Source organism: Rhinolophus ferrumequinum (assembly GCF_004115265.2).
Source record: "Rhinolophus ferrumequinum isolate MPI-CBG mRhiFer1 chromosome 13 unlocalized genomic scaffold, mRhiFer1_v1.p Super_scaffold_3, whole genome shotgun sequence".
Lineage (NCBI taxonomy): Eukaryota > Metazoa > Chordata > Mammalia > Chiroptera > Rhinolophidae > Rhinolophus > Rhinolophus ferrumequinum.
In genome coordinates, this window is record NW_022680356.1 from 1,055,403 (window position 1) to 1,069,877 (window position 14,475).

A 14,475-nucleotide genomic window follows, 5' to 3' on the forward strand; every position below is an offset into this window, starting at 1 on the left:
TGTGCTGCCCCCGTCATTTCAGTCCCTCTCTGAGTCACGGGAAGTGGGGCTCCTACACCAAGTCTGCTCACACTGGGCAAGACGTCCTTCCATTTCGGGTGTTTTCAACTGGAAATCGTGGCAGGCTCAAGGAAAGTAACTTTCACAGAAAACATAAAAAACAGAGTTCCTGGAATTTGGGAACGCGGGTAAAGGATTCTGTTTGCCTGAAATGGGTTGGATGCGATGTTCCTTGGAAAGAAACACGACTTACTTTGTGGAGTCCTTCAGCCCTTCAAAGGTTCAAAATTAGATGGAAAAAAGCATAGTCCTCCCCTCTCCCAAAATGATGCTACATCTCATCAAATGATGCGTTTCCTTCCTCCTCGCAAGGTATATTTATAAACTCTGAAAAGTAATTTCAGGGAAAAAACGTGACCTTCGTCCAGTTTCATTAACAATGAAAGTGCTCTGCTCCTGCTTTGACGATGGATGACTTTTAAGTCGGTGTTGTGTTATTTGCACAGGCTGACATACACGACTCGTGGAGGCCAGAGCCCCTCAGATGTCACATGGGCTTCTTGGTGTGGATGCTCCAAGAAAGAGGCTTGCTGGCTGGGGACAATGTCCAGTTACTCCATCAGGGCTCCTGCCCGCTGTTGCCCACCCAGGTGTTAGACCCCACCTGTGCCCGCCCTCTCTGGCCGCATACACCGGGTTTCAGCTACGGGGGGCAAGCGACCTCTCCCACCTCAGCCTGTCTGCCTGTCTAAACTTTCCCAGTCCCGCTCAGTAGGGCAGTCCCATGGGCTGGACCCAGGCAGAGGTAGCAGGGCTGTGACCCGTGAGGGTGGCACAGAGCCCGGTCCTTCTGGTGCTGTGAGAATAGCGCCGAGGCCTCTTGGCAGCCGCCTCAGGTAAGAGACGCAGTGCCCAGGGCTGCCCTGCCCGTCTGGTGGCTGAGGATTTTAAGCCTGATTTCTGCTGGAAGGAAGAAAAACTTCTGCCTGGGCGCGCTCCCCATCTGTGCATAGTAGGGCCCCATATGCCAGGTCCCACAAGTGGGTGCTGGGGGGATCTGCAGGGGATGGGGAGCCTCCTCTCAGAACTTATCCAGGTGCGAGGCGTAACCAGCCTTGAGCATGACCTATGTCATCCCAACCACGTTCCTTGAGCACCTACTAGGTGCTGATGCTGGGGATGAAGGAATGGGGGCACATAGCCCCTGCTCTCAAGGAGCATATGGCCCAGGCCTCCCCAATCACTGAGCCTGGGATTAAGACCTGAGTCCTTCCGATGGAAAGGGGACAGCAGGGCCACCATGCGGGAGTGTTGCGGAAAACGCCCACACTGTTGGATTTATTTCCCCAAAGGGTCCTTTTCTGAGCTCTAAGGAAGACAGCAGCTCACTTGCCCAAAATGCATGTGCCACCAAGTGGCAGGAGGCTGCCCCACCAAGGCGTTTGCAGCCACTGGTCCTCTCGGGGGAACCTCCCTCTCCAGACCCTGCCAGCACCAGGCTCTGGGCAGAGGCTGTTTAAGGAAGGGGTCTAGAGGCCCTCGGGCCATGGCCCGAGCAGGTGGGATGTGGAAGGACGAAGGGGCCACCAAGAAGCAACAGAGGGGCCCTCAGAAGGAGAACCATTTACGCAAGGCTGAACCTGCCTCCTTAGATAGACGTCTGTAATTCGAATAGGCCCGGTGTTCTCACTACTCATTCCTAAGTGGCAAAAAGGACAAATCGTGGTCAAAGAGCCAAGCACAGACTTGGGTTTTCCTAACAGGTGATTTGCCACGAATCCTAATCAGACATTTAACTGCAGCCACCTACCCCTCGGCCATGTACTGATGGCCTACTAAGTGCCAGGCACAAGGCTAGACGCTGCTGAACCAGAAGGACGTTGCCTTGACCCCTGCAGTTTGGAGGCCAGAGAGACACAACTTCAGATGTAGTTACTAAAACCCCCTAGTAGGGGGGAGCATTTACCTGCAAGCCACCGGGAGGCCAGCCCCAGGCTCGGTGACAGGCAGCCCGAACGGCTGGGTGTCCTGCCCTGGGAGGAGCTGTCACAGAAGCAGGTCATGACTGTACAATCATTTTGCCTTCCTGAGTCCCTTTCAGTAATGCACGTAAATAGCATGTGGTAACAGGCCTAGAAAGCAGTGCCTTCGACACTCTAATAGATTATATCTTCTTCTCCTTGGTGACAAATTCTTCTAAGGACCTAGAACTTGCCTCAGGAAAGATAGTTTCCAGAGGAAAGGGACGCAGTGGCAGAAGTTACCCAAAGGAAGACTAGAGACCATCATCTTGCCTCGTCACTTCCCATCTTCTCAAAGCCCACCAGGGAATTTGAACCATCAGCCAAGCCCATCACCTCACACCTTCTCAGTTGGGATTGTTTACAGAGAATTTTTATTCAGTCCTTCCTGATAGTCAGGAAAGAGTCAGGCTGATGGCTGCTAGCAACAGAAATCCACTCTGGCTAACACAGCACAAGGAGAAGTACCTGAGAGGTGGGCGGGTACTGAGCCCACAGAACAAACAGGAAGCTGGGGCACCAGCAGGCCCCCGAGCCTCAAGAACGCTGCCCTCCTGGCAGCCCGCCCGTCCCCCTTGCTCCAGACCCCAAGTGCTGGGTAGAGCGCTGGACAAGCCAAGCGTGGGCCATGGGTCTGCTTGGGACACCAGAGGCAGGAAAGGTCAAAGGTAGGAGGTGGCGGTGGGTGGCAGGCATACAAAGGCGACTGCCGTAGAAATAAGAATGGGCTGGATACTGGGTAATCCCCACCCCTCCCTAGAGAAAAGTTCACATGAAATGTGCGGGATCCATGGGAAGAAAAGACAAGTGCAATGAAGGAACAAAAACGCATAGACACAGACAATAGTTTAGGGGTTACCAGAGGATGAGGGGGGAGGGAGGCTCCAGAGAGGTAAACGGGATCTAATATATGGTGATGGAAAGAGAACTGACTCTGGGTGGTGAACACACAACGGGTTTTATATAGATGATGTAATACTGAATTGTACACCTGAAATCTATGTAACTTTACTAACAATTGTCACCCCAATAAACTTTAATTGGAAAAAAAAAGTGCACTAAAAGCATCAAAACACAAGCCTAATAGATGGATAAAAATACTACCCACCTCAGAAAACATCTTGGAAAAATGGCAACGCCTCCCTACATTAATATAGAGTTACTGTCATCCTAAGCGAGACCCCCGAAGAGATTTTCAAGAAAACAGATTAATTCAAAAGTTCACGTGAAAGACAAAATGTAGAATGGTCACGACAATCTTGAAAAATAAGGACTAGAAATTCAAACCATATCATAAAACGATGGTAACTGGAGTAACAAGTTAAACAAAAAGATCAACGGCAAAGGGAAGAGCTGAGAAACAGAACCACATGAGTAAGAATTCAGTGCCCAGGGGCCATTGCAGGTGGCGGACAGACCACGGTCTCAGCTGGGTTCAGGGGAAGAAAACAAACTTAGAGTCATACTGCATACCACTAAAAAATGAAATTCAGGAGGATTAAAGATTAAAAACAAAAACTGTAGGGTTCCCATGCATAAAATGTAAGAAAATATACTTAAAACTTTGGCTTACGGAAGGGCTCTAAATATACAAAATACAGAAACCTAAGAGTGATCACTGACTTAGAAGACAGCAACAGCTACGAGTGAACCACAGCAGCCAGAAGACCCGCAGTGAAATAAGACACACTGACAAAGACGCGTCCATGGATCCAAGGATATTCGGATGTTCATGGCAGCTTCGTTCACCCCATCCCCCATGGTGAGAGCTTAGGCATTCGTTCATTAAGACAACTTGTAGTGTGCTATTCATAAGATGGATACAACTCGGCATAAAAAGGAAATTACTTATCATTTTGACGTGGTTCTCCAAAACAAGAAACCACCCGGGACACCACACCCCGCCGTGATCCCAAATGATCCATAAAATCCACTCTATAGAGGGAAAAAATCAAACCAGAGGTCACCCCTGGGGACAGGCAGGGAGGTAAAAGACTGAGGGAACTTTCTGGAGCAATGGGGGTTTAGGCGACAGCTATATCCTTGGTCAAAACTTAGCAAATGTACTTAGGATTTGTATGTTTTATTGTATGTAAATTTCATCTAAAAATAAATTAGGACAACGAAATGAACTCTAAACAATATGCATGCTGCATGCAGTATTTAGAGCAGGGATGCTGACTACGATTTACTTTGAAATGCATCACTGCAAAGATGGATTAATGGGAGGGGCCACAGGTGACACAGCAGGTACCCTGAAATGTGACAGGTAGTCTGGGCAGAGGGTGAGTTGTGCTTTCTGTAAAATCCTGCCACTTTTCTGTATGTTTGCAAATCTTCGTATGAAAATACTGGGGGAGGGAAGATAAGCAAAAGACTGATGGAGAACTATTTCCAACATCTGAGGTATTTTTTTACCCAGAATATATAGAGAACCACCTGTCAACAGAAAAACTGAAAACCCCAATTGAAAATAATTGAAACCTCTGTACAAGTAAACACCCCACCCCCGCACTGCCTACCCCAGAGAAAAGTCTGGAAAAATTCTATCTTCTGCCTTGGAGAGGAAGTAGGCTGGGAGCCGGACCACCTGAAGTAGGGTTTGAAATAAGAAATGTATACACACACATGTGTTTAATTGCATCCATGTATGACTCAACTAATTCAAGAGAGCAGAGTTCAGCTCGTTGTTTGCTTTCCTCGCACTCACCTGAGAAGTGGTGAGCTACGTGACCCTCACTCACGTAGGGTTCTGCAGCCGGTACCCGTGCCAGCCTTGAATTTGTTCCCACACACAGCAGCGGCCGGCACTCGGTGGCCTGCTCACACGCAGGGTGGCAGCCCTGGGGCTCTGAGCAGGTGCTGCGGACAAGCTCTTTCAAGAGCCAAGCGGACCGCCCAGTTCTGGGCTTTCCTGCGGCGATGAGCGGGTGACATGGCAGGGTCTCAGCCTTTGTCACAGATCAGCAGTTCGGAGCTGGCTCCCCACGCCCCACCGGGTGCCGAGTACTATCTGATCTGTGGGTGGGTGGACATTCTGCCTGGGCCCAGCCAGCCACTGCAAACCTCTCAAGAGTGGAGTTCTTTCTATGCCACACAGGGCCGTCTCCAAGCGAGAACTCAGAGAACCTGCCTGGGGCGTCACCCACGCTGTGACCAACGCAGGGCGGATGGACGTGGGCCACGTACAAATTGGAACACGATTGTCAGTTGTTCCACCACCATCTTGTGAAACAAATCAAACAGCTCGCCAAAACTAGTTGAAAGTTTTATTTATATAAAATTCATTAAGAACATAAAAGATTGAGTTTCTTAAAAATCTGCAGGTATTTACAGCAGTATTGCACAATAAAGTGGCAATTACCCTGTCAAAATTCATCAGTGCAAAACACAAGTCAGCCAGGGGAATCGCAATACAAATGCTACATATGCTGGGTCCTCGGGACAGGGTGACGAGTCAGCACACATGGGTCAGTGCTCGTTATGGTGAGTACCTGATGAGTTCCGATACAGTAACTAGTGGTCACAGGACCTGGACACAGACTGAGGGGCTTCAAAGGCTGGACATGCCCAGTGCAAGCGGGCAAGTGACTATGCCGGGAGCGTGGACGTGCTCCTTGCACACAATGCTGTTGGGAGCGGCACACAAGCCACCCAGCTGGTTTGCATCACGTGGGGACACATCCCCGCATAGGCATCAGGCTAAATCAGTACTGATGACAGAACCATGTGCCCGGGACCACAGGAAGTCTCTCTAAGGTGTCCACGTCTTAATACCCACCCCAGTGGGGCCCCCAGCCTCTCGTAGGTGATGGACAAACAAGCAGGACACCAACTTGAACAAGCTGACAAGTGGCTTGGGGACCGAGGGGCTGGACAATTAGCTCCTGAAGACAATTTAGTCCACTCCTCAGGGCATAGGAAGCCACACAGCAGGTGGGGAAATGCCCCGGAAAGGTCAGTGGCTGGGCAGGGGGGGGTGTCCTAGAAGCAGGAGCAGCCCCTCCCACCTGCCCCCTGCCCTCAAAGGTCCCAGGCAGCTCCTCCAGCAGAGGCATGATTTTATTTCTCTCAACACGGACTCGTCAGGGGTAAATTTTCAATGGAAACATCTGCCCCAACTGCCGATAATGCTTTTTGTAAAGATATGGCCTGGAGTTCCTGGGACATGCTTCCACGAGAAGCTAGAGCTGTTTGGGAACAAAGTCACTGGGTGTATGCTGCAGAATTTTGTAGCCCGCCAGATTTATGGTCTCTCATTGGTGTCTAAACACGAGCTTCCTCATTAGGACAGCAAGCCTCCAGAATCGAAGCCCACTTGACCAGAAATACCAAAACCAGGGCTGGAGGGCCACCCCCGGAAGATGGCACGGCACGGCCTGCAGTGGGCTGAAGGTCACCACCTCAGAGTTAAAGCAACTGACGGGGGGGGGGGGGGGGGAGTGTCAGGGAGGTGAACACTTTCCAGAACTTCAGACATTAAATAAGCAGGAAATAAATATACAATATTTCTACAAGTTACAGCACTATGAACCAGTAGGACACATTACACAGAAAAACAATCTACAATATTTACAATTCTTAATTCTGAAAAAGTTTAGTAAAAACAGTGATTGTTTTGCTCATTCATACTGTACAAAATTTTACAAGAAAGGTAAAGGAAACACAATTGCACACAGACATTTGGCTCAGTTGATAAGGAAAACATGATCTCCTAATCTAATAAATAGTCAAAATATATACACCATTCGGGAGAGGAAGCAGGAGGAAGTTGCATTGGCCTGTGTAAATCTTTTGTTTGATCAGAAGGAGTTTTTACCTGGCTTCTCAACAACCACAAAACAGTAACTATCCTCTTCATGAACTCACGTCTAGGCAGGAGTCCAGGTAACTTGAAGAATCACTCATGGAGTTATTTTGGGTGTGTTTATTGCATTTCTGTGATAATCACAGGACACTTTCTATAAACCTCATATGAGAAGAGGTGGTCAAGGCACAAAACCCGCATTTCATACGTCTTCCGAGAGGGAGCTAGTCATTTTTTCTACGAGAAAATAAAAGCAGTAACAAATACAAAGCCGAAGGTATACCCCGGGAGGCACCCTTCCTGCAGGAGGCATTTTGATAAACAGACACATACAGTGCAGAGACATCCGGTCATCTCAAGTCCTGGAGGAACACCCTGTTCTGAGGACAGACAGCTCAGAATCCCCTACTTCCTCACGAGCCGCGGCGGCGGCCAGCAGCCAAGCCAGAGGTAAACTGGCGGGTGGCGCGCCCCAGGCCCCAGAAGCAGGTAAAGTGCTCCAGTCGGAGGGACTGGCACGTGAGCACGGAGACCCTGGGAGGGGCGGGCCCAGAACCAAATACGTCTTTGGCGTGTGTGTCCAGCAGGCCCACGGCTGCAATTCTACCGTGACCTTACAACCGTGTGGCCTCTGTGACCTGGCAAGGGGTTCCAGACCTGTCAAGAACACAAGCTGAGACTCAACACAGCTTTAAAGATATTCAAGACCCCAAAAAGATATTCGGGGAGAAGGAGATTTAATAAAAGAATATTTGGGCTCACCTCTACCTAAAGGAAGAAGTGTATATACACACATACATGTATATGTATACACATATATTTATATGAAATTATGAAGATACACACAAATTAATTTTCCACTTCATTTTAGCCTTCAAGGGCCAAAAACAAACACAACAGTTGTCGGTACTGCTGACGCCTTTGAAAAATCACGTATTTCTTTTGAAAAGCTGCTTCCTGATCTGAAGTTTCCAAAACTGCAGGACGCACGGGGCCCACAGAATGGGCTGCACCTCCCCTCCGTCCTCGCTCCCTAACTGTCTCTCTTGGGTCTCCCCAGTTGTTGAACTGCCTTCAGATGGCCCACCACCCCACGGCTGGAATGGAGGAAGAAGTGGATGCACAAAGGGTGGCCTGACAAACCCAACTGTCCTAAGAGAAACGAACGAGTAAAATAGACATCTGCCACAAGGGACCGTCTCAGACTTGTGCCAGTGGAGGTCTGGATGCCAGGGCTGAAAGGAGAATGAAGCCTGCATTTCAAAGTGGATATGAGAGAGGTTGCCAAAGGCCAGAGGAACTCTGAGTTGGACAAAAAGCCAGGATGCCCAGGAAACAGCTGTCTAAAGCCCCACCCATGGCCTGTGCCATTCCCTCCCCCGCACCAGGGCTGAAGCCTGGACACCTGCAGCTCAATGCAGCTGCAGGTGGGCACGTCGGCCACCTGGGCCTCCTGCTGAGTGCATCCTGTGATGAGGGGAAAGCCTGCCACTGGAAGAGCCAACAGCACCCAGGGGCCTAACACTGTGCTATTACGGCTGTTACCCCATCAGAACATTTGTGAAATCAAGCCCACCAAAGCCCATGGAAAGCAGCACCAAGCACTTCCCAGTTAGTAAGCGACCAGCGCAGCGCCTGAGTTGTGCTGACCCAGGCCAGTGCTAAGTCACATCCCGACCCAGTCACACTTTATCGTGAAGATACACTGGACCCACTGCATCGGCCTCCAGACGGACGGGAGGAACGTCACTAAAGGAGATCAGGAAAAACACACAGAAAGAGACCAAAATTTTGCCACAGAAGCAACTGAATTTAAGGAGGAAGTAGATATTTACAAAATGGGAGTGGCATATTAATACAGGCTGACAAAGGACCCTCTGCCCCTTTCATCAGTTCCCTTTCATAAGAACTTTTTGGTATTAATAGTAACGATTAAAAAAAAAAACAGGTGGAAGAGGCAATGGCAGGGAGGGGCCATATCATACCTCTCCCGTTGAAAAATTCTGTACAGTAGCCTCTAAAAATAAACTAAGGCAGCTTCAGAAATTAGCTGGCTCAGTTTCCACTGCAGTTTACATAATCCTCTGAGAATAGGCAATAGGTTCTTAAAATTTTAGTACAAAAATCATTCACGAGTTGGTTAAAAATTTCCATTTCCTTTTTGAAAAAACCTGTTCTTATTAAAGAAGGTGGAAAAAAACCACACCACATGTAAACACCATTCTTGCATAAAATCCTGCTCCACAAAGCCATGATTTGTATACTTCTTGAGCATCCTCTCGTTTACATTCACAACAAACTCCATCCGAGACTGCCGTGTGGTGAGGAACAGACATGGCCAAGTCCGCACGCAGTGCCCTGCCGCCCGCCGCGGCGTCAGCCGGCCCCTCCAGGAAAGAACCGTGGGCTGCATGGCAACGGTGGCAATGGCGCCGGGAGGCTTGTTGGCTTGAACACGCGAAATGTCTGCACACACCTCTGCTTCGTGGGGACGCCGTCGTCACTGCATCCTCCACAACAGACGGAGGATGTAACGCAACAGCCGTATGACCGCCATCCGCGGGTGGGCTCCCGCTGCTCGGTAATTATTCAGGAAGACCTGAAACGACACAAGGAAAGCGCCTTACTTTCTGGGCCCTCACTGATGTGCACAACCACCCCTCTCGGCAGCCACAGCCGACAAGCACCGCACCACGGAGCACTGCGCAGCTGGGACCCGTTCTCCCCGGGACGGGGGCGAAGGGCAGGCCTTCCCGCGTCCCCGGCAAAGGACAGTGTCACTCCGTAAAGGGCAGGCACGTCCAACGACCTCCTCCCCTTTCCAAGGACAACAGCAACCAAAAGAATGTTTGGAAAACTCAGAGAGAATCCCCGCGGCACTGTGGGCCCCTGTGAAAACCACATGTCCTTGTCACAGACCCGGCCATCACTGGTCTCCCGCCGCCAGGAAAGCAGCAGACCACCAGCTCCGTGCTGGAGAAAAGCCACCCCAGGCACTGGAGCGGGTGTCCTGTGAAGAGGGGCGGGGTACAGGGAATAGAGAGGAAGGTGGGAACTTGTAGAGGCACCAAGTACGTTGCAGACCCCCAGGGGTACATTTCCGGGGGCTGTGATTTGCTTGAGGTAATTTGCACCAGGAAGCTAAATAAAGTGGTGCCCTGATGCATCATTGAGCCTTGGCTGCTGGCACGTGCCCTCACTGGATAAACACTGTGACTGGCACCGTGCCCTCGGTCACAGACACAGGCAAGTCCCCCCAGCCGCCCCCGCACCTGCTGTGGAGAGCAGCTCGGAAAGGCCCCTCCATCAGGCGAGCCCCATGTTTACGACACACTGAGAAACTATGCAGAAGGGAGTTGCCAGATTGACAGGTCTGAGGCCACAGGTCTTCCCGAGGGGCCCACTCCCTCCAGTTCTAATCCACTTTGCGGGAAGTTCAAGGTGTAAATTTGAGCAGCCAGGGCGCTAACGGAGCACATCCACCTCCACGCCAGCAGCTACGACCCAAGTCCCCCATCAGCTCGGCAGGCCACCCGCTCGGCTCCTTAATAGGAGCCAGCAAGGAGAGCTGCGCTCTGCTCTGTGGGGAGGCTCCTGGCAGCCCCCACACCGCCCACAGACAGCGGCTGCCAGTACAGCCCCCTTCGAGACTGTTTCCACAAGCTCAAGCGCCTGTAGGACACACAGGCCGTGGTACGACCGAGGCACTTCCCTTCTCCTTCCAGAACAGACCGGAGGAAACCAGCTCTCTGTCAGCGATTCCTGCAGCGGCTGTGACCACAGCCTGTGATTTTATCGCTGTCACACACCAGACTGCTTTGTTTTGATTTAACTTTCAAAATTACTTTGCTGCTTCTGTGTGAGGAGAATTTAGGGGAAGGTTAATTTTAGTTTAGACTAACATTAATAGGTTGAAAGAGGCTTATTCAAAATAAAACCACGACTTACTAAAATGAAGAAAGGGTGTCCAGTGCCGGGCTCGGCAATCACTTCGAGGTGGGAAATCTCATGTCAACCAGGTGTCACTGTGGCCTCAGGAGGACCAGAGAACAGGGTCAAAAAGACACCAACCAGGGGACGGGTCACATCAGGGACTGACCCCAACCGCTCCCTTAGCCAATTTTATGTTCCAGAACCGGCAGCGTCTGAGACATCTTCCACCCCGCTTTGAGGACAGCAGGCGGAAGATGGTGGCTGTGACAGTGGAGAAGGAAAAGTCACCTCACGAGAGAGGTCTGTCCCAGGGTGTAGAGTTCTGCTTCCATCTCAAATGTAAAGGGCGTGGGAGGTGTCCACGGTAGGCTGGGCAGGGGGCACGGGTTGTGGCAGATGGGGCACCCACCCAAACCCTGACAGGTGAGAAGATGCCGCACCGTTTCTGCAGGGACACAGGGGTGCCCGCCCTCTTAGAGGACACAAGTGACAACACAGCACGTGCTTTTCGGCCAGCAAACGATTGCTTTTGGACAATATTCAGCGGAGGAAACCGTTATCACCGAGTCCAAGAGTCGTGCCAGCCCAGAGGAGCCCCGACGGACACCTGTGCACACAGGCCTGCTGCCTTCCGTGGGCACGGCCAGGCGCAGCCACCGCACCTGCTGGCATGCGATCTCAGCCTTCTGGCCTCCAGGACTGTGGGGACACACTCCCGGTGTTTGGGCCCCCTCGGGGATGACAGTCCGAGCTGACTCACATGCCCTCTCATTTAACTATCGCTCCAGGTCCTCCCTGTAAGTGAAAAATAGCACTTCTTAGGCCAGAGGTGCACAACACAGCTTTTGTCTAAATCACAAACGTGCTTCAGAAAGATCTATCGTGATGACTCATTTGGGTGAAGGAGGTTCTCACTGGAAGAGCTAAATAAGCGACTAAGCGCAAAGACTGTGCATCACGGTTCCTTCCGTCGCTCACGCGTGGGCACGGGGGCCTGAGTGCGGGGCCCCAGCCTGCGGGCGGTTTCGTCTCCGTGGTCTGGGTCAGGGGCTGTCATGTCGGGAAGCTGACTATGGCCAACCCATGTGTCCACAGCGGACCCCTTCACCATACAGCTTGTGTGTCCCTCCAGGAACCCATCCCTGCCCCGTGCTCCTCCTGCAGGGTGGGGGCTCCTGCAGGCCTGGGCCCGCCTGGGGGGGAAGTGGGGGGACGGCTGCATCTCGGAAGCACGGGCCTGCCCCACTAGGTCTGATGGCAGGTAATACCTGTGTCACCACCACGACGCTCTGCCCATCCTAAGGGCACCTGCGGTGCTGCCATCAGCGGGAACGGCTGTAGGAAGCCACTGCCGCTGCCCGTGTCGGGAGCCAGGACGAAGCCTGTGCAAGTTCCCATCTCGAGGACAGAAAAAGTCTACCCATTCCAGAGAAATACGGGCCGACGGCAAGATGGAGTCAGGACCTGGAGGCTCCTTCCTGTCAAGGGAGAAACGCGACAGCACCTCCAAGAACAGGTGAGGGACAGAGCCAAACAAACAAGATCTGAGGAAGGCAGCAGAGGGAAATCAGACGGCGGGCGGGGGGATGCATGGCCAGAGGCGGGTGGGGGCCCAGGGTCAGTCCCTACGCTGCACCCCCAAGGAGAAGAATCCCTCAGAGGTCACCCTAGGAGGAGGTGGGGTGAGCGGACGCAGGGCGGCCATGGAGCCCTGCACTGGGGGGCAGACAACTCAGTCAAAACCACCTGTTAGATGGAGCAGCATTTGATTTCTCATAATAAACCGTATGGAAAACATGTCAAATTCGGGGTGTTCACTCCAACAGCAGTCCCATAAAAGTAGGAAGATGGGGGTTATGGGCTCCACGTTTCCCTGGGACAGACATGAAAAGTGTCCTGGGAGACAGAGCCAGGAGTACAAGGCAGGGATGGCCACGACCCCAGAGACACAGCCCACCTGGGGGGCACACACTGGAGTGGGTCCATGCTGACTCACCAGGGGCTGGGTGCAGCCAGCCAGGGGGGCCACCACAGCCCCACACCCTGCGCGCAGCAGCCAGGAGGCAGGGGGGTGCACACAGTGACCCCACTGCTGAGGCTTCAGCACCAGGGCCACCAAGTTGCACCCCGAGTAATATGTCCCCATTTACACTAGACAACCAAATGCTAGGGAACTTCACTACATGTTAAAGCAAAAACAAGCACCCTAAACATGCCCTCTTGCCCAACCCAGCGAAGCAGGTGTGCAGGAAACCAGAGGCCATGACCCACGGCTGCCCGGGGATTGGTTGGCCGACCACTGCACATCTGTCGAGACGTATCCCGGGAACCAGCGTCGGGATCTACCACAGTCCAGGGAAGAGCTTCCTGGCAGTCAAGGTAATGAGAGGAACAGGACACTGTATCCATCAGCACAGCCGAGGGAGCTCAGTCCCGGATTCTGACGACCCAAACAGCAGGGCACACACACCCAGAGGAGTCTGAGACTCGCCACTTTTTGGCCACTTTTTGACCCCTTCAAATCTCCTTTGCTACAGAATTTCAACTCTGAATGCCCCACCTGTCCTACACTTTTTTCTATAAATAGTTGTATCTTTAAGTGGTGATGTCAGAGAGACTGAATTCTGACGGTGAGACCAAAACAGAACTGACACAGAGGGGACGCTGCTGCAGGGCAAGTGCGATGCGGTGTGTGTGTCTGCTGTTTGCTCCCCCGGGGCTGTCATGGCATTTACCGGGACAGGGCTGAGCGCTGTTGCCATAATCAGAGGTGACAAGGTGGGGCAGGGGACAGACTGCGACCCCAGTGGTCCTGAGGGGAGACCACCGCTCCTCTACCCACTCAGAACCCATCAATCTCAACACCAAGTGAGTGAGAGGTGGGAGGACCAGGGCCCCATGTGACGAGCACAGCGTGGGGACCTCTGGGGACGTCTGGTCTGCCTTCCGGAATCTCAGACGTGACACGGCTGCTGCCCACTGCTGTCCTCAGGTGTCAGGCCCATGCTGCTGCAAAGAGCTCAAACACCAAGTTCACTTCCCACTTGTCACCCAGGCCACATGGCATTTGCATAATTGTGTCCCACAGGCTCTGCCATCAGCACAACTGTGGGCAGAGCGCGGGAGCCCCTCTGTCGGACACGGGCTCCCACGGATGCCAGGATGGAGCTTGCCCAGTGCCTGCTGGACTCCCGCACCCGAAGCTGACCTGCCACAGCAGCCATGCGACGTGCAGGTGTCAGAGCTAACCATTTGCATAAATGCCACTTTCCTCCCGTTTTCAATGCATCGTTTCAGAGACACTATTATAGTCAGGACCTTTTGTAGAATAATCACTCCTCCAGTTCATCTCCAGTCGAGGCTGCCAGGCACTGGGCTTCGTTCATGCAACACCCGTGTCCACCTGCAGGTCACCATCAGCCCCAGCCCAGGGCCACACAGCTGGAGGGAAGGGTCTGGCCATTACAGAACGAGGGCCAACGAAGATGGCCCCGGCATGTCCTGTGTGGGTGCCAAGGGACAAAGCAGGACATGCAGGGTAGGGAGAGTGCCCCCAAACACCCAGCCTCAGGGAACGCTGACGGGATGCACACTTAACCACAGCCCCCGCCGGGAGGTCTGCGAGGGCCCGGCCACTCAGTGCGTCATTTCCTCCCCCAGACATTAAACCCCAGGAGACCGCTCTGAATCCCCTCGGGGCACCTGCGTCTCCTA

The 14,475-nt window shown here is 52.5% G+C and overlaps 1 protein-coding gene across 9 annotated transcripts in view; it reads right to left on the reverse strand.

Moving 5' to 3' along the window:
* Positions 1 to 5,282: 5,282 nt before the first annotated feature.
* The window catches only part of BCL2L11 (BCL2 like 11), a 39,284-nt gene continuing 30,091 nt past the window's right edge, over positions 5,283 to 14,475 (reverse strand). For 5 of the 9 annotated variants that reach the window (XM_033100879.1, XM_033100880.1, XM_033100875.1 and 2 more), the window contains one exon: positions 5,283 to 9,427. In XM_033100879.1, the coding sequence (XP_032956770.1) occupies positions 9,329 to 9,427 (99 nt within the window). In that variant the 3' untranslated portion in view covers positions 5,283 to 9,328. Of the gene's footprint in view, positions 9,428 to 9,451; positions 10,684 to 10,776; positions 11,023 to 11,423; positions 11,557 to 14,475 lie in introns of those variants that run through there. The other 4 variants (XR_004422464.1, XR_004422465.1, XR_004422466.1 and 1 more) reach the window with 4 other exon arrangements.